Source organism: Mesoplodon densirostris, chromosome 11 (genome assembly GCF_025265405.1).
Source record: "Mesoplodon densirostris isolate mMesDen1 chromosome 11, mMesDen1 primary haplotype, whole genome shotgun sequence".
Taxonomy (NCBI): domain Eukaryota; kingdom Metazoa; phylum Chordata; class Mammalia; order Artiodactyla; family Ziphiidae; genus Mesoplodon; species Mesoplodon densirostris.
The window spans coordinates 28,523,505-28,544,364 of record NC_082671.1 but is presented as its reverse complement, the minus strand read 5'-3'; the positions used below and the strand labels follow the sequence as shown (position 1 = coordinate 28,544,364).

Here is a 20,860-nt window from a genome sequence, read left to right as displayed (position 1 = left end):
AAGCAACTCTTTCATCTCAGAGTCAGGATATATTTGAATACACATCCTCTTAGCTGGGTTTCATTACGTATAACAGATTGTACTTGCTTATAGCTGAAGATGAATTGACTTACCCAGACTATTGGGCAATAATTTTAAGTGAAAATCCAGGTAATTATGCAACACAGTATTTGATGAAAAGCCAAGACATTTGAATTTTTGATAAAAGTGATGGAAAGTCTCCTAAATATTCTATTATTGGTATTGTATACAATCTCAATGAAATGGACTGTTTTTTTCCTTTTTCTCTTAAAAATTAAGTAAATTTGCTCTGAAAAGTCTAAATATCATTTGATTAGTATACATGAATACTATACACATAGCTGATTTCAAAAAGCTCTTCAATAGGAAAAACTTTTGGATAAAACTAAAAACTGGACGAGAACAAAATGTACTGAACGTGTCTCAGGTTTGTTTTAGAGGCAAAAGTGTTACGATAAATGAGATAATGCCTTTAGGAGAGCTTCCAACCTGGACTTTGCCAATTCCCATTTAACATGAACATTTTCTAAGCCCCAAAGTATGTCTACCAGTTTCTTCATGATAGCACCTCCAGAAAACATCAAATAGAACACTGTCTCCTTCATATGTATATGTTCCACATATAGTACTAATTTCTTCATGATAGCACCTCCAGAAAACATCAAATAGAACACTGTCTCCTTCATATGTATATGTTCCACATATAGTACTAATTTCCACACTCAATACATTTCTGGTGGAATCATTTGAATAGGGAATGATGTCCAAATTTTATACACACATACATACATACAGGTGTGTGTGTGTATATATATTTTTTCTGGACAATTGAGGTTGGTTTGCCCTCCCCCTCCAAAAAAAGATAACTAAATTGTGGATAATTTTGTATAACTCTGCCATTACATTTTCCCTCAGCTACTGAGGCTTGAAGTACCTTAAATTGTATTTGGATTTCAGACAGCAGGGCTTAAGCTATTTAAGATACATGGTACTTTGAATTATTAAATGCAAAGCACTTAAAGATTAAAATTACTATTCATTTTAAGTGTATATTTTAATCTCCATTTGTGAAGAACTTATTCAAGAGAGCCTTGCTGGGTTAACTGTAATCTTCTATAATTATATATAAATAATATATAATCTTCTACAGTGACTAAGAATAGTTGCCTTATTTCTCTTCTTACAATCTCTGTCTTCTATCTGAAACTGAAGATTTTACTTTGCATAGTAGGGTTGGTTGTTTTGCCAGAAAACTTGAATGCATAATTTGTAAACTCTGTAGTCTGGTATAAGTACACAATATATATTATTATTATTGTTATAATTATGTGCCATAGAAATTTTTATTATTTTTTGGCCATGCAGCATGCAGGCTCTTAGTTGCGGCATGTGTGTGGGATCTTAGTTCCCTGGCCAGGTTTCAAACCCGTGCTCCCGAAGTGGAAGCACGGAGTCCTAAAGCACGGAGGCTGCCAGCGAAATCCCATCCCATAGAAATTATTATTATTATTATTATTATTACTTTTAAAGGCAGTTGGAATGACGGTTGGAGGGAGGGGACGATTTTAATATTTATTTATTTATTTATTTATTTATTTTGACTGAGCCGAGTCTTATTTGCGGCACATGGGATCTTTAGTTGCAGCATGTGGAATTCTTAGTTGTGGCATGCGAACTCCTAGTTGCGGCATGCATGTGGGATCCAGTTCCCCAACCAGGGATCAAACCTGGGCCCCCTGCATTGGGAGCGTGGGGTCTTAACCACTGAACCACCATAGAAATTATTTTTAATTTCGCTGAGTGTTTAACTTTTAAATAAACACATTTACATGTACTGAGTACTGATAGATTCTTTTGTGAAGGAACAAAAGAAAAGACAGCAGAATTTGCATGTTTATATTAGGACTTTTATAGGAAAAGAAATAAAAGGTGTTTTATGAGTTATTAATTTCTATAAAGTCTTTATCCTGGTCATCTGACTTTCAATTTGACACCTGAATGACTGGTGTGATTTTTGTAATGATTTTTGTAATGTTATACATAGTATGAGTATGTAAAATAGAACTCAGAAATAAATAACATTCTTCTCTGCTTGAAGTGAAGTAACACTGGCAAATCTGTGCCCTGATGAATGAGAGCTGTGAAAAAAGATCAGCCTACAGCCAAGAAACACAGGGTGAGGGAATCCAGCAGTTGGAAAAGAAGGTAATATATTTTGGAGAGTGTGGTGAGAAGGAATCTCTTCTCTCTGTCTGTCTGTCTCTCTCTCTCTCACACACACACACACACACGTATATGCAAAAGTCAGTCAGCTGGACAAAGACTCAAAAAAAAAAAACAAGGGGAGGGAGTCTTTTCAAGTCATTCTATGAGGCCAGTATTACTCTGATACCAAAACCAGGCAAAGAAAACTATAGACCAGTATCTCTTATGAATATAGACACAAAAATCTTGAACAAAATACTAGAAAACTGAATCCAGCAATATATAAAAAAGTGTTAGACAACCTGACCAAGTGGGGTTTATCCTAGGAATGCAATGTTGACTTAACATGCAAAAATCAATAAATATAATACACTGTATTAACAGAACACAGGACAAAACTACCGATCATCTCAATGTATGCAGAAAAAGCATCTGACAAAATTCAATACCCCTTCATGATGAAAACAGACAACAATCTAGAAATAGAAGAGAACTTCCTAAACCTGCTAGGGCGTCTACAAAACACCCACAGATGACATACTTAATGGTGAATGCTTTCCTCTTAGGATCAGGAACAGGACGAAAATGATTGCTCCTGCCACTTTTATTCAGCGTTGTACTAGAAGTTCTAGCCAGGGCAATTAGGCTATGGTCAAGAGGCAAATAAATGTCTGTGAGGCTGTGGAGAAATCAGAATCCTCATACACTGCCGGTGGAGATGTGAAATGGTTCAGCTGCTTTGAAAACAGTCTGGCAGTTCCTCAGAAGGTGAAACATAGAGTTACCCTACGACCCAGCAACTCTACTCTTAAGTATATGCTCAAGGGAATTAAAATATAAGTGCACATAAAAACCTGTACATGAATGTTCATAACAGCATTATTCATAATAGCTGAAAAGTGGAAATAACTCAAATGTCCATCACTGATAAATGACTAAATAAAATGTGGTATATCTATATAATAGAGTATTATTTGGCAATAAAAAGAAATGAAATACTACTATATGTTACAACATCAATTGAACATATTATGCTAAGTGATAGAAGCCAGACACAAAAGACCACATATTGTGTGATTCCACTTAAATGAAATGTCCAGAATAGACAAATCTACTGAGACATAAAGTAGATTAGTGGTTGCCTACAGTTGGAGTGGCTACTAATGGGTACATAGTTTCTTTTTGGTGTAATGAGTTGACTGTGGTGGTGATTGAACAACTGTGTGACTATATTAAAAAACACCAAATTATACCCTTCAAGTGGGTGGATTGTATGTGAATAATTGCCATAAAGCTGTTCTTAAAAAATAACTACATAGAACTTCCCTGGTGGCGCAGTGGTTGAGAGTGCCCTGCCGATGCAGGTTCGTGCCCCGGTCCGGGAAGATCTCACATGCCACGGAGTGGCTAGGCCCGTGAGCCATGGCCGCTGAGCCTGCGCGTCCGGAGCCTGTGCTCCGCAACGGGAGAGGCCACAACAGTGAGAGGTCCCCATACCGCAAAAAAAAAAAAAAAAACTACATAGACTCACCCCTTGTCGTGTGATTATGGATGCTCTTATTATGGTTACTGACAGATGGTTTAAAAAAAAAATAAGGCTTCTGAGAAATGTGTTTGCCTAAAGCTTGTTTGTTTTTTTGCGGTACGCGGGCCTCTCACTGTTGTGGCCTCTCCCGTTGCGGAGCACAGGCTCCGGACGCGCAGGCTCAGCGGCCACGGCTCACGGGCCCAGCCACTCCGCGGCATGTGGGATCTTCGCGGACTGGGGCACGAACCTGTGTCCCCTGCATAGACAAGTGGACTTTCAACCACTGCGCCACCAGGGAAGCCCTGCCTAAAGCTTTTAAAGGTAATCTTTAACTGTAAAGTTTATAATAGTTTGACAACTTAAGTTGTCAACTTTGTCCTAAGAAATTGTATTTGTCACATTTTTAAAAACTAGGAACTGACCAACCTTGTCTTACTAACTTCATCCCATAAATATTCTGTGAGTCTTTGTTAAGCACAGATAATATTTCATTTGTTTGACTCTCTCTTTCTCTGTGTAGCAATCCACTTCCTAGGCTTTTGGCTTTGAGCAAATGACATAACATATTTGTGCCTCAGTTTCCCTATCTGTAAAATGGGGATAACACTATCTACCTGGTTTATAAGCATCCACCAATTAAGCAAATATATACAAATTGCTTTTAACTCTTTTTTTTTTTTTTTTTTTGGCTGTACGCGGGCCTCTCACTGCTGTGGCCCCTCCCGTTGCGGAGCACAGGCTCCGGACGCGCAGGCCCAGCGGCCATGGCTCACGGGCCCAGCCGCTTCGCGGCATGTGGGATCTTCCCAGACCGGGGCACGAACCCGTGTCCCCTGCATCGGCAGGCGGACTCAACCACTGCGCCACCAGGGAAGCCCGCTTTTAACTCTTATGGGACATGCAAAAAATTGACCACTTACCATCATTATAGGAAAATTTTAAATTGCCTTTAATAGAGTATATCTAAACACAATATGGATCTTTATTTCTTCCACATCCACGAGGATACAACAAAACTTATAAATTTCAGTTTTACAGAAATGTTACTATTTTCTCACATTACGTGTGAAATTATATAGTCAGTATGATACTGATAAAAACAATGCAAAGAGTTTTCTCCTGCTTAGTCTTACTCTCTGTGATATGAAGTTAAACAGAGGCTATTTGTCAAAGGTAGAAATTTTAGCACAAGCATAGAGACTCCTTTAAATAGATTATGTAATTTATTTAGTGTTCCCAGGCAGGATCTACTTATTTTCATTCTAATAAAATGAACTAAAGTACTTGTCACTGGGAATTATTATTATTATTATAACCTGTTTGAAATAACTGGGTTTTGAGGGTGATCCAATTCTAGGAGGCACTATTTAAATTGTAGTCAGTGTAGGTTTTTATATTTATCAATATTACTACCATTTTCCAGCAGATGGCAGTATGATATCTTGAGGAAAGGGACTTTTAAATTTTTTTCCTAATTCCAACAAAGGCATCATAGAGACTAGTGATGGGGCTAATTTATCACCTTTCACCTTCCCTTTTATAAATGCACCTCAGAGAAGTGAGGCAATTAACCCAACATTCCTGATACCCAAGGCATAAACATAGTTTTTTTCTTTTTGGAACCAGGTTAAGTAAGTATCCTTAGTGGGGAAAATGTAATTTACACGCATAGATGGACTCTTGCAAGATAAGAAGAGGCTGATAGGCTTTGACTCAGGTATGCTGTTTTCAAAGGGTTTCTTTATTTTATTTTTTAAAGTATTTATTTTGGACTAATTAAAAAAACAGAAATAAAAGTATATTTAAAGCATAAAATATATATATATATTTATTTATTTGGCTGCATTGGGTCTTAGTTGAGGCACACAGGCTCTTCATCACAGCCCACGCACTTCTCTCTAGTTGAGGTGGGGAGGCTGCAGAGTTCGCGGGCTCAGTAGTTGCGGCACGCAGGCTCTCTAGTTGTGGCCTGCAGGCTTAGTTCCCCACAGCATGTGGGATCTTAGTCTCCAACCAGGGATCAAACCAGCATCCCCTGCATTGGAATGCAGATTCCTAACCACTTGACCACAAGGGAAGTCCCTCAAAGGGTTTCTTTAATCCTAAGAAAGAAAATCTTAAAAGCTGCATATTCCCTGGTATAGGGTGTTACATTCCTGCCTCTGCCCTTCTACATATGAAATTAAATTTGTTTTTCTCTTGTTAAGCTGTCTTCAATTTAATTATTAGGCCAGCCAAGGAACCTAGAAGGGAAGAGGGGAAATTTTCTCTATGCCTACACTTTATATATTCTGAATATTTAATTTCAAAATACATCTGGCCCCAAGTGTTCCAGATAGTCATAGTGAAAGTGCATTTTATTGCTCCCTCAGAAGGTCCAAAACAATGGTACTGCCATGGTATATGCTGCAAGGTGTGCGTAAGTGTTGTTTATTAGAACTGCCATATTATTTTCAAGGCTCATTCACATCAACTGCAATAACTTCTAGGCAATGTATCCTGTAATTTTAAAAAAAAATTATTTATTTTTGGCTGCATTGGGTCTCTGTTGCTGTTCACAGGCTTTCTCTAGTTGCGGCGAGTGGGGGCTACTCTTTGTTGCGGTGCACGGGCTTCTCATTGCGGTGGCTTCTCTTGTTGTGGAGCACGGGCTCTAGGCACACGGGCTCAGTAGTTGTGGCATGCGAGCTCTAGAGCGCAGGCTGAGTACTTGTTGTGCACGGGCTTAGTTGCTCTGAGGCATGTGGGATCTTCCCAGACCAGGGCTCGAACCCGTGTCCCCTGCGTTGGCAGGCGGATTGTGAACCACTGCGCCACTATGGAAGCCCTCCTGTAATGTTTTTATAATTTATTTATATGAATTAAACACAAGGGGACACATAGCTAAGGAAAAACTCAGATTATAAAGAAATTATTCATGAGAAGATACATTCTGCTATACTTGTGTTCAACAGTTTGAATAAGATATATTACAAAAAATGCTGATTAAAAGAAAAGAGGTGGTTAAAAGAAAAGAGGTAGTTACTTTGCCTACAACAAAATTAGTAGTTAGTTTTCCGAGTGTGAAACTGGACACTGCAAAGCCCTTCCTGTGTGGAGCCTGTTTTTTACAACTAAATTAAGAGCAAACTTTGGGACATAAGGCCCTCCTGTGTCCCTCTACATCTTTATAAACTGTCAGCATTAATTAAGTGCTAATGAAAGATTCAAAGGTACACAGTTTTCTCATATATTGAGGGATGGTTTATCCAGCCAAGTTTTTCTCACTCTAACTTTTTGCTGAATGAATATCCCTTTTCAGACTGTCTCACACCTTGAGACTTAACCAGCAGCCACATTACTCCCATCTGAGATGACTATCCTTGAGCTAATCATCCAACAATAACAGTTAATTATATTAATAACAGCTAAATAAATGGAGTGCTTAACAAATTAAAGGCACTGTGGAGTTGAAATAATGATAATAGTTCATAATTATTGAGCACTTATCATGTGCCTGGCCCTGTTCTAAGCACTCTGTGTACATTAACTCAAAAACCTTCATGACACTTTGAAGAAGGTAAAATGTATCCCCATTTTATGGGAGAGTAAAGTGCTGTCCCTCTAAGAATGATTCTTGACTAGGGGTTGACCCTTGGGACATTTGAAATGTGTGGGGCACTTTTGGTCACCACATCTATGAGGAGATGTAATGAGCATTTAATGGGTTGGGACCAGAGATGCTAAACCTCCTGTAACTCATCAGACAGACTCGGACAATGAGGAACTCTCCCACCCCAAGTGCTGCAAGGTGGTTCCCTTTGAGAACCACTCTCTTGCTGAGAACTTGTTCTTCACCATTCTTTTGATTAAACTACTCCTCTCTTTTGGACTTTTGTATTCCCCAGCTCAGATTACATCTAGGATTAGAACTGAGAACTGCTCTGAGCTTTCAACCAATAGTTGACCTGGCTGAAAATTATTGGGCTGTTTACATATAAAACCCCCTCTTCCTCATATACTCTCAGTGCCACCGAAATTAAAAAAAAAACAAAAGCTTCAAATCACTAAAGTTTTATCCTAAAGAAACCAACATGATAGTTTAAGAAAAATTTTACATTAATTCTATTTTTTTTTTTTTTTTTTTTTGCGGTACGCGGGCCTCTCACTGTTGTGGCCTCTCTCGTTGCGGAGCACAGGCTCCGGACGCGCAGGCCCAGCGGCCATGGCTCACGGGCCCAGCCGCTCCGCGGCATATGGGATCCTCCCGGACCGGGGCACGAACCCGTATCCCCTGCATCGGCAGGCGGACTCTCAACCACTGCGCCACCAGGGAGGCCCTACATTAATTCTATTTAATTTGAGGGCATACGTTCTTGTAAATATATGTCACAAAAAATTTTTTTCACAAGAAATGTGTTTTCTATCCACCTGGTTGTATTAGTATAAATTGAGCAAAAAGACATGGAAAAGTATCACCTACACAGAACTGCACTTTGCAGTCAGGTAAATCTATATGAAATTAATTTTCTTCCAGTGGCCATACCCTCTTACCTTGATTCAAATTGAACACTGAGAAAATGAATTCTCACTAATTCTCTTTCAGCAGCCAAAAACACTGGGCAGGTAAAGTTAAGAGTTAAAGGGTGGACTTCCCTTGTGGTGCAGTGGTTAAGAATCTGTCTGCCAATGCAGGGGACATGGGTTCAATCCCTGGGCCGGGAAGATCCCACATGCCGTGGAGCGGCTAGGCCCGTGAGCCATGGCTGCTGAGACTGCATGTACGGAGCCTGTGCTCCGCAACGGGAGAGGCCACAACAGTGAGAGGCCCGCGTACCGCAAAAATTAAAAAAAAAAAAAAAAAAAAGAATCTGTCTGCCAATTCAGGGGACACGGGTTCGAGCCCTGGTCCAGGAAGATCCCACATGCAGCAGAGCAACTAAGCCCATGTGCCACAACTACTGAGCCTACGCCCCACAACTACTGAAGCCCGAGCACCTAGAACCCGTGCCCCACAGCAAGAGAAGCCACCGCAATGAAGAGTAGCCCCCACTTGCTGCAACTAGAGAAAGCCCACATGCAGCAACGAAGACCCAACACAGCCATAAATAAATAGATAGATAACTAAATAAATAAATAGAAAAGAAAATTATAAGCCCTGTTTGCTATAAAAAAAAGTGATTGCCAGAGTCTTAAGGCCTTTAATTATCAGCTTTATGCAAAGAACCTTGGTGGGATAACAGACTGAAGAGCAAGCCTCAAACTTGTCACCTAACAAGCTTGTTGAAACAGATGCCTGGCTCAGTAGATCTGTGGGGAGCCCAACAATTTGTCCCTCAGCAGCCCACAGGTGAAGATGGTGGTGGCGATGCTGCTCCTCTGACATCATTTCCATCATCACTGGATTAATGTATGGTCGGGAAGCAAGACTACATTAGAAAGCCATTTCACAGTGAGATAAGCTTGCGGGACTCTCCCCAAGACATTTGATTAGAAGATGCTAAAAATTTAAGGCCTAGCTCATGTAGGAAGAAGAAATCCTTGGTTTCAGATTTATACCTGTTCTGTATTTTTAATCATATGATCATAATTATATGATATCCTGCTAGTTTGTATATAGAAAGTCCTTCATGTCTTTGACGTATTTATTTATTTATTTATTTATTTATTTTTAACATCTTTACTGGAGTATAACTGCTTTACAATGGTGTGTTAGTTTCTGCTGTATAACAAAGTGAATCAGTTGTACGTATACATGTATCCCCATATCTCTTCCCTCTTGCATCTCCCTCCCTCCCACCCTCCCTATCCCACCCCTCTAGGTGGTCACAAAGCACCGCTACGCGGCTGCTTCCTAATAGCTATCTATTTGGTATTGTGTATATGTCCATGTCACTCTCTCACTTTGTCCCATCTTACCCTTCCCCCTCCCCATGTCATTCATGTCTTTTAGAGCTTAAAATATTGCTGTGAAGTATAACTATTTATCTTGAAGCTATACACAGAGTTGCTTGTGATAGAAAACTTCATTTTCTGTCATTTCTCTTGTGTATAAAGCTTTTGCATTCTTTTGTGATAAATGCATCAAGATGCTGTCTTTTCTCCCTTCACACTCGATTGCTATCTAATTTATCTAAGAGATAAATTTCATAAAGCAATGCAAATGAGAGCTTTCTCTTCAACACCTCTTTTGTGTCTTTCTAAACTATTGTACTTTCAAAGTTGCTAAAGAATATTTTAAAAATCTAGAACTGAAATGTGACAATAAGAAATCCCACAACACACTACACGTAACTTACAAAATATTCACTCTAACAGCCCTAAACACAGTTCTTACCTGCATAAGTTGCTGCTTCAATTTCTGTATTTCTGAGATGTTCAGCTCACTGAATAAGTCAGAAACGGGGTGTAGAGACTCTCCTTTCCTTAGAGTGGGAGTCCGATAGTCTCCATTCAGTTTCACAAGGGGCCCGTGAATATGCCCGTTCATTTTGTCATCATTGTTGGGTTCACTTCCATCCTCTGCAAACTTGAGTCCATCGACTGAAATGCTGATATGGTTATCATTGAGGGTGATGTACTGGGAGAGCTCCTTCCGCAGGCTGTTCTTTTGCTCCCTTTCATTTTTTAAGGTCTCAAGGGCTTCTTCCAGTTGGTGCTCGGCGATTTCTTTCAACCGGATGGCATCTTCCAGTTGGCTGTTCAGCAGCACCGTCTCCTCCTCAAATCGCTTAATCTCATGCTTTAAACCTTCATATTCAACCTGAATCAGATACGATAAAGAAGATTCATAAAACTAAAATTTGGGTCTAACAAAACTGCCATTAAACACTCTAGTGGACCTAACATTTAAAAATTAAAACGCTATAAAATAAATCTGAAAAGCACATGGTGTATACACCATTAAGGTAACACAGGATGGTTTCTTTAGATATCCATACATATAAATTCAATTCCTAGCAGAGATGAAAAAGGTACCTCTTTCAGGATTTCTTTTATGGAGTCCAGTGGTCAAAAGGGGGCACTGTTTGCTCAATAAATCAAGAATATTTTTTTGTAATATTTTATCAGAATATTCACAATCCAAGAAAAGATTTTTATCATCACTATTACTTTGTTTTATTTAATTATTAATAACGAGGAAATTTTTATACTCAGGGCTAAGTTAGTTAAATGATCACAATAAGAATATAATCTCAATAAAATATATTTGAGAGTAAGATGAGAAAGCAAAGAAAAACTTCATGTGCTTAAGGATAGAATCTGGAATAACAGTACCAATTACCCCAAAACAAAAATACATGGAAGTGGATCAAGATGGTGGAGTAGGAGGACATGGAACTCACCTACCCCCACAAACACATCAAATACATTTACATGTGGAACAATTCTCACAGAAAACCAACTGGAAACTGGCAGAAGATCTCTTACACAAGCAAAGCTGCAAGAAAGATCCCCACATAACCAGGTGATTGTATGCCAGCACCAGCAGCTCTGCTTCAGGCTGCCAGTTGGATAGACTTGGCTTCAGGCTTCAGACTGTGTTCAGGTCAGCTGCACATGTCTTGTTTTAGGACCAAACTTGAAGGGTCACGCTTCCTGGGGCATGAAGGTAAGGGGATTAGTCAAACCAAGGTAGTATGTCTGAAATCTGTGCTCCATCATGTCTGCTAACATTCCAATGGTCAGAGAGTCACATGACTAAGACCAAGGTCAATGGAGCTGGCCAATTTACTCTGCCCTTTCTAGGGCACTGCCAGGTTACGTGGCAGAGGGAGAGAGTAACGAATTGAGAACAATCTAAATCTACCACATATTTTTACCATCACATGATGAGATGTTTTTCTTTTTTAAAAAACTTTTTATTGTGGGTAATGTAAAAATACCCAAGTAGCAAGAAGAGTTCAATGAACCCCCAGGAGCCCACCACTCAGCTTCAACAGTCATCAACTCCTGTCTACTCTGCTTTCATCTATATTTCCATTCACTCCCCTAGTTGGATTATTTTAACCCCTAAGTATCACATACTTTAGTATCTATCTCTAAGAGATAATTTTTTAAAAAAGCATAGCTATAATCCCTTGAACAAATAATTTCTTAAGAATATGATATAATCTTAGTTATCAAAACGATGTCAACAATAGGTTTGTAATGTTATAGGAAATAAATACAACTGAGTGAAGAAGGATAATGTATTACGACTGTGGAATACAAGAGATCAAATGGAAATTTAACAAAATGTTAATAATAGTTGTTCTTTAGTGGTGGGAATAAAGGTGATTTTTAAGAAAAATAATACATATATATTGTTATCAATATATTACTCTTGAATTACAACCAAATAAGAGCCTGTTCAAACACTCTCTTGGTCATGAAAGTCTATAGGTGAAAGAACTCCGCTCTGCGCCCAAATGCCTTTGGGGCCTTTTCCATGGCTCTTACCACATGCCACCTTTTAATAAATATTTTTAATAAATATTCTCTACAACTACTTAGAGGAAATACTTTTTACGCAGCCAGGTGTCCCTCACAGTGCTTCAGTATTCCTTCATAGTGTTTCAACAAAATTCTGCTCTTAATAGGTATTTGCTGAATAAACTTGTGAATGAAAAAATAAAATAGAAAAAAATATAACATCAATTATGATATTAGATACTAATAATAAACTGTGTTTAGGAACTTGACCTCTTTCTAGCTGGGCAGCTTCACTCATTCCACTCTCTCAAATGTGGTTCCTATTCACCCAGCTGTTTCATGTTTCTCTGCCTAGGCAAAGACAGTCATCTGGAAAACTCTTATTCATCATTCAAGACCCAAGTCAAGACTCTGATCCTAATTGAAGTCTTTGTTGACCCACTCAGGCAAACAGATCACTCCTTTCTTGTACCATCATTGCAAGGCTTTATCATATGATTAGAGCCCCAGCAAAGTGGAGGCACCAAGAAATAGAATGAGAAGGCACTTAAAAATTGGTATCTGATATGTTAAAGAAAGCATCAAAGTAGTCACCATGAGAAAAATCAGTACTTTGTTGTGATTCATTATAGCAATTTCATAGTTTAGTAATTCTATTTTTAATGAGGGTTGGAAATAAGTACTATAATATTTTCAGAGTTTAGGAACTCTAAAGATCTTTTTTTTTCTTGCTGTTTTCCATTTGGGTTTTATTTAGAACTCTAAGTAAAGATCTTAATTTGTACCCATATTGCCAAACCTAACACATAGCTTTACTCTTCAATTACATGGATGGCTGAGTTTATTACCTGCCTTCCCTACTGGGACCATGAGCTCTTTGAGCCAGTGACCACGTTTTTTGTTCTTAAAAAGTACATGGCCTCATAGAAAGCTACCCCTGAAATGCTGGTTAAATGAAATCAAATGGAATTGATCCCAGGAAATAATATCTTTAATATCTCTTATGATATTATTACTTGATAGAAATATATCAATAATAATAGAAATATATCCCTAGAGGAAATATTCTTCATAATAAAAATGATTGTATTATTAATTGAAAACTAAGGTTTTCAATGCTTAGATAACAAATATTGAATGCTTTAGCTCAATATATGAGATATTAGGGACATGAAATGTATTATTTCTCTCTCCTGCCATCACATCTCTAAAACTTGAGCATGATTTCCTGTCCTATGTTAAGCAGTACTGGGTCCTGCCTCTATGTTAACTGATACTGGGACTAGGCATAAAAAACTTAGCTGCTTGAGGGAAAAACTTGCTCCTGGAAGATAAGACTCAACTAAAACAGCTTCCTCAAGACTTGCATCAAGACCCTCACTTTACTGTACCTCCCAACTCAAAGCTGTCATAAACTCTGTCTAACCCAACCACTTTCCCACCATGTGAGACCTACCAGTCCAGATCCTCAAATCCTATGAATATCCTTCCTGTTGACATCCTGTTTTGAGATACTACTAAGGCTCTGTTGAGCTGTTATCTTACTGCAAGAGGTCTAACAAACAGCTCTGTTTCATCAACAGATTTTTCTGATGATCTGTTGGGGAACTGACAGTTGACTTGACACTTTTTTATGGCTACTTACTGCACTTCTTTCAGATATTTTGGTTTGAAAAATATAAAGGTATAAAACATTTATAAGGTTGGGTCTAATTTTATTTTAGACACAGAACCAAATCAGCACACAGAGGAATGTGGCTAAAGTTTTCAGAGTCAACTCTTTGGTGTAGGGTCACAAATAAAAATTGGTATGGTTAATTATAATCTTAAATTTTAGTTTCCTCTGTAAGTTGAATTGTGGATGTAAGATAAAAAGTTTATTTGTTATTTCAACAAGTATTTATTAATATTTAATGCCTACAATGGGCCAGCCCCTGTTTTAAGTGTTTATATTGTAGTGAAGAGAGATGGAAACAAACTAATATATAGAAGCTACATATGGAGTAAGAAGTGCTATTTAAACAATTATTTAGAAAATAATCAACATTTAACAGGAAAATGGAACTTCAGAAGAAGAGCATCTTCTAGTTCTTTGAACTAAACATTTTACAATTCTAGTAGCTTTCGTATTTAGAGAAACCTCAAACCAGGCTGGAAGAGTATACTTTGTATAGGAAGCTTCAGTACAAAGCAACATTCAGACCAATTTTTAGACTGAAAGCCAGCCATCATCATGTCTTTGAAAAAAAATCTGGTATTTATACGTAAAGTATTATATTTAATACTTCATTAGTAAGAAAGTTTATGATATATGCTAAATCCTGTAAATAAAGGCTAATAGTAAGAAAAAAACAAAAAAACAAACCCCAGCATTTACTTAATTGGGAGAGACTTGTGACACTACAGTGCACCCATTTGTTAGCAAATAAACCAGAATGGCCCTTTGTAAGGAAAATGATTTCAAATTAATTAATTAGACACTTAATTGGGATAATTACCATATTACATCTAGAAAATAAAATTTAAAAGATGTATACATTTTTGTTTGTTTTTTCAAACTTCTGAGTTAAGCATTTGATTTCCATGTTTCAGTTACTGGTGGGAGGGTATGGGTAAGCTGTAAACAGTAATCAGCCAGACTAGTAGTACAAATTCCCACAGAAATGGCATCTGGGCTAATGAATACTCACAGGATACCTTGGCAGTCTTTCAAGAATACTTAATACTGGCCTAAATTAACCTCCTGAGTAAATTAGTCTACCACATGCAGTGATGAGAAACCCTACAGTGTAGATGGATGCTCTCTGCACCCCTGCCTGTGCAGAAAGCAATGAGGACCTGTAGGAATCAGGGGAAATGACCACTTTAAATATTTGCACATCACATAAACTTGCTTCAAGTCTTCTACATTCTTCATCAACGACCAAAATAACTAAACAACAAAAAATACCCTTCTTATTTCTAAGAAACATATATTTTTTAAAAATCTAATTTTCCCCACTGTGAGCTCATTGTCCCCAGACAAATCAAGACCTGGGGTCTCATGGTACTGCCAGCCCTCAGCACACACAGTGATTCAGAGCTTAACGGGGAAGGAATGAGATAAAAACACATGGGATATCCAGATAATCCTTTTTTAATGGTTTGGAACCACCCCCTGCACTCTTTAGTAGACATTTTGCCCCCCAGCACTCCAAGCTGGGGAGAAGTGGAAATGATCAGAAATAAAATTTCAGGGGCTTCCCTGGTGGCGCAGTGGTTGGGAGTCCGCCTGCCGATGCAGGGGACGCGGGTCCGTGCCCCGGTCCGGGAAGATCCCACATGCTGCGGAGCGGCTGGGCCCGTGAGCCATGGCCGCTGAGCCTGCGCGTCCGGAGCCTGTGCTCCGCGGCGGGAGAGGCCACGGCAGTGAGAGGCCCGCGTACCGCAAAAAAAAGAAAAGAAAAGATTTCAATTGTGTCAGTTTTCTTCTGGATTTTTCCTTTCCCCTTTTCATCTTTATATCTATCAAAATCACACAGTCATCCCTCAGTCTCTGTGGGGTATTGGTTCCAGGGGCCCCAGGCAGACACCAAAATCTGGATGCTCAAAACCCTTAGATAAAGTGGTCATAGCATTTGCATATAACCACGCACATTGGCTCATCTTAAATCATCTCTAGATTACTTATAATACCTAATACAATGTAAATGCTATGTACCTGCCAGTGTGAGGCAAATTCAAGTTTTGTTTTTTGGAATTTTCTGGAATTTCTTTTCTTAGAATATTTTCAGTCTGTGGTTGGTTGAAACTACAAACACAGAACCCATAGATATGAAGGGCTGACTGAAACAGTTCTGGAAGGAGATACCAACTTGGGAAGGGAGAGAGGTGGAAGCATACAACTGGGCTGCCCTCTAAGCTGACGGAGGGCAAGAATCGTACCCTCTGGATTCTGGTACCTCTGTAGCCTAGCACAGTGCCTGGCACAGTTTGATGACCACAGCGCTGAGACCAGAATTGGGTTGTGGTTGAGGAACCACCTTTGAAAAGACCTTGAAATCCAGTCCACCTTTGCTTAACTACCTATGAATTTTATTCATAAATAAATTCTACCAAAAGTACAGATTCAAGAATGCTATTACTAATAACTATAACAAACCACAATGCAAACTGATCAGGAAAATTCAGCAATTAAGCTATCTAAGTCTCATTACCCACAAAATTATTTAAATGTACACATGCAATCTTTTTAGTCAGCTTACAGCAGAATAAAGAAATCAGGCCGTTTTTTTTCTTATAATGTTGTTCGTACTGATTTATATTTCATAATCCCCTTCCTTGTATGATTTGAAAGCAGTTTACAGAGAGAGAGATTGATAGAGATTGCAGGGAAACCTTAAGCTTGTATTACAAAACAAGCTTACAAACCCAGGCTTTAATGAGAAGTCAGCGGCTAAACTGATTATAATACATTTAACTTACTCCAGAAATAAATTAACATAGAGTTAAAGTATAAAGTAAGATTTTTCTTATCCAGTAAAGCTTTTTGGTAATTATACTACTTCTAGGTTTGCCTTTTAAATTTAGCTGAAATAGGAGGGTTGGGAAATTTCAGCACATAATTAATGTTGGGAGATTGAGGCAAATTTCGACAGTTTCTTTTCGGATAAGTAAAGAGAAGATTTAACCTTAATGGTCAGAAGGTGTAGTAGATCCATCTGGAGTGTAACCAAAAATCTTCTTAAACCTCACCTGGTTCTGCTTTAATGTGGACACCAGTTTCTGCAGCGTGATGTTTTCCTCTTCTAGTTCAGTATAGTCCTGAAGGAGGCGGGCCTCTCGGAATTTATATTCTCGGATTTCATCCTTCATCCGTATTCTTTGTAGCTCCACCATCTCATTGTTCTGAAACAAGAGAATAAACAGTAAATACAAAACTTTCTTATTCTAGATTTTATGAAGTGTAGATAAAGTCTTGGTAGTTAAAAGTAATAATAAAAACATCTCATGGAGTGTAAATCGGTACCACCTTTTTCTGAATAAGAATTTAATGATATCTGTCAAACGTTAAAATCACATACACATGACTCAGCAATTCTACAACTAAAAATCATTCTTAAGCATATTTTCTTAGAGGTAAATAAAAAGAAAAATAAATTCATGTATATTTACACAAAGAATTGGAAACAGTCTAAATGTTTGCTAATGGGGGAACAATGAAATAAATTATGCATCCTTTAGTGAAGCATTATAAAATTATTTAAAAGAATGAGGAGAAAGGAATGAGGAGGAGCTTTATGCACTAAAATGCAAAGAGAGCCACAATGCATTATGAAATATAAAAGAAAGTTATAGATTAGTATGCATACAATACCAACTTTCCAAACTCCGGGGGGGTCCCTCTGCAAGTTTCAAAATCTTCCAACTAAGCCACGTGGTCTAACCCTGGCTTGGTCCAGACACTCTGGCCTCTGTCCCCTGGCTTCAGCCACAGACGCTTCCTTCTGCCCCCTACCACGTTGGACTTGGCCGCTCATTCCTGCCTTCAGGCTTTTTCACTCCCCCTCCCCGACTCCCTGTCTCCAGATCAAGGGTTCTTAGCCTCATCTGCGCCATGACCCTCTTTGACAACGTGGTGAAGCTGATGGAGCTCTTCTCAGAATGATATTTTAAAGGGCACTGAAAGAGTTCAGAACCTCCCATGCCAACATATGCCACTTTGGTATATTCATTATTTTGAGCTGAAGGCACTTGAGAAACAGCAGATGCAGGAAGGGCTCTCTGCCCTCCCCCTTTCTACCTAAAAGCAGGACATGAAATTTCCCCTGAGAAAAGTGCCCCTCCTATACCAGGAAGAGAATGTTCTTATCACCAGAGACTGGGAATCGATGCTGAAATGGACCTGTACAAACACATCTACTAAAATGACCTTCCATTAGTTTCCCCCATTTAGTTCCTAGTCACTGTTCCACGATATACTGCCCCTAGCCCAAGCTCCTTTGTCTTGTCACAGCCCCACAATTTATCCTTCTTTGTGTAAAAAGGTATACAAGCTTTTGGGCCTAATGACTTCTGGTCTTCATTTTCCTTTTGAAGACTCCCATGTACTTGTAAAAAAATTAAATTTGTATGCTTTTTTCTTATTCATCTGTTTATGTCAGTTTAATTCTTTATCCCTGTCACAGAACCCAAGAGGGTAGAAGGAAATTTTCCTCCCTTACAGTGTAAAAGACAAGATTACAAAGGACACTGATTATGCTCAAATTAAGTTAATATAATATTTTACAAAATTATGATATGGTAATCAGGTAGATTACTATGGTAGTGGCCCCCAATTAATCACATTTCCCTGTGGCCACACCCGGTGGAGTCTGAAGTCAAACCTGAACTGGCCTCTCTGACTTGCTTTGACCCACAAAATGCAGTGGAAGCTTTAGCTAGGAAGGCCTTGTAGGGACATCCCTGGTTGTCCAGTGGTTAAGACTCCGCACTCCCAGTGCAGGGGGCCTGGGTTTGATCCCTGGTCAGGGAACTAGATCCCACATGCCGCAACTAAAAGATCCCATGTGCCACAACTAAGACATGGTACAGCCAAATAAGTAAATAAGAGGCCTTGTAGCTCTTGTTCTTTCTCTCTTGGAACACTGCCACCATGTGAAGAAGCCCAGGCTAGCCTGCTGGAGCACGTGGCCCAGCCCATAATCAGCACCAGCTGCCAGGCAGGGGAGTGAAATATCTTGAACTCTTTGGCTCAGTTGAGCTGCCAGATGATGGCTGCCACATGAGTGACCCCATGTTAGTTTGTAAGAACTGCCCAGCTGAGTAGAGCTCAAATAGCTGACCCATAGAATCATGGGGTATTATTTTAAGCCCTTAAATTTGGGGTGATTTGCTACACAGTAACATGTAACTGATGCAATAATACATATGCTTCTTTTTTTTTTTTTTTTTTTTTTGCAGTACGCGGGCCTCTCACTGTTGTGGCCTCTCCCGTTGCGGAGCACAGGCTCCGGACGCGCAGGCTCATTGGCCACGGCTCACAGGCCTAGCTGCTCCGCAGCATGTGGGATCTTCCCAGACTGGGGCACGAACCCATGTCCCCTGCATCGGCAGGCGGACTCTCAACCACTGCGCCACCAGGGGAGCCCACATGTGCTTCTTTATTAGCAGAATGTATACTCAGATCTAGTGGCAGATCTAAGAAATACCATAATTTCAAAGAAATGATGATATTTCAAGATCCTGCAAGAATTTTGTTGTGATATGAAAATAGTGATCACAAAGTAACAGGTGCTGCTAATGCTACTGAAGTTCGTGGCCTCATTCAAATGGTAGAAAATGCTAAATTTTTAGTCTGAGTTTAGAGAAAATGGAGATGCAATTATTTTTCCCTCCAAGGTTACAGGCCTCCTGAATTCTATCCACAGACTCCCAGGACCCAAGTTAGGAAACTCTTCTGCTTCTATATAGGTCATTTAGGTCTCAGTTCAAATGTCACCTCCTCAGAGAGGCCTTCTCTGAACAGCTGCTATAAGACAGCTCCCCAACCTGTGTCCTTCAGTCTCCCATCATCCTATATGATTTCCTTCATAGATCAGAATTTTAGCATAGAGTAGATACTTAGAAAACAACTGTTGAAAGAATAGCACTAAACATTACTTGAAATTAGTAATTTATTTACCTTTTACACTTTTTACATGTATTAAATTTCCTTTTCCATCTGAATATAATGAACCTTTAGTGTTTGCCTATGGGTCCCTAATACCTGTCATATTTTAGGCCCTTATAACCATGGAATGAATAACAAAACAGTTATACAAATGGCTAAACACAAAATCTAAAAAAAATCTTTGTAAAAATTTATTGTAGGGTTTATGGCTTTTTGTCTGCATTGTTAAGAGTGAGGAACAAAGGGAGAACAACACATTTTGAAATAAACATACCTAAATCTGTGAAAATGACTGGACTTATTACAGTTCTTCAATATACTGTCAAGCTACTTAGAGGCAGAAACATTACTTTATTCCCGGCTCCTTGGACAATATTTTGCATATGTGTTCAATAAGTGTACAATGAAAAATAGTAGAGTCTGGTTACAAAGCCAAATTACAATATTTCATTAAGTTCTTTTATTTTGCAGAAACAGGACATCTTAATTTAAAATTTTCTGTTTCTTAAAGGTCTACCATTAACTGAATGGGTGATGTATAGTTATTTAGTTTTCCTTGTTTATATGCATGAATATATGAGGAAGCTAATAAATTGGATGCCAGTCATTTATATAAAATTATAAACAAAAACGTTAAGATATAAGAGGTTCTGTAAAATGTGAATATATACAATGTAAAAAATGTTAATGACCACAAACCTAGCTCGTATACACTCAGAATTAATCATAAAACCTTATATAGTAAGATAGTAAATGTCAGGACAAATTTAAGACCATGGCAAAGCTAATGAGGATCACCAACAGATAAATCATAAAATAGCTAATGAAAACTCCTGATGTTAATTAAGGAAAAGGAAGAGCTTGGTGTGGAGACAGGTTAAGTTGAAAGACTCTCTAGCAATAAAACAGACATAAGACCCAGGGACGCAGGGGAAGAAAACTGGTCTCATTTATTTTGTTAGAAACCCCCTTTTTTTAAAAGCATTTTTTAAAAAATTATTTATTTATTTTTATTTTTGGCTGCATTGGGTCTTCGTTGCTGCACGCGGGCTTTCTCTAGT

The 20,860-nt window shown here is 38.6% G+C and overlaps 1 protein-coding gene across 14 annotated transcripts in view; it reads right to left on the bottom strand.

The window, feature by feature from the left end:
- Nucleotides 1-20,860, bottom strand: part of BICD1 (BICD cargo adaptor 1) — a 206,304-nt gene that overhangs the window by 43,024 nt on the left and 142,420 nt on the right. For 12 of the 14 annotated variants that reach the window (XM_060112196.1, XM_060112195.1, XM_060112201.1 and 9 more), the window contains exons 3-4: nucleotides 16,883-17,035; nucleotides 10,071-10,496 (exon numbers count right to left, since the gene is read on the bottom strand). In XM_060112196.1, coding sequence (XP_059968179.1) covers nucleotides 10,071-10,496; nucleotides 16,883-17,035 — 579 coding nt within the window. Of the gene's footprint in view, nucleotides 1-10,070; nucleotides 10,530-16,882; nucleotides 17,036-20,860 lie in introns of all 14 variants that reach the window. The other 2 variants (XM_060112202.1, XM_060112208.1) reach the window with 2 other exon arrangements.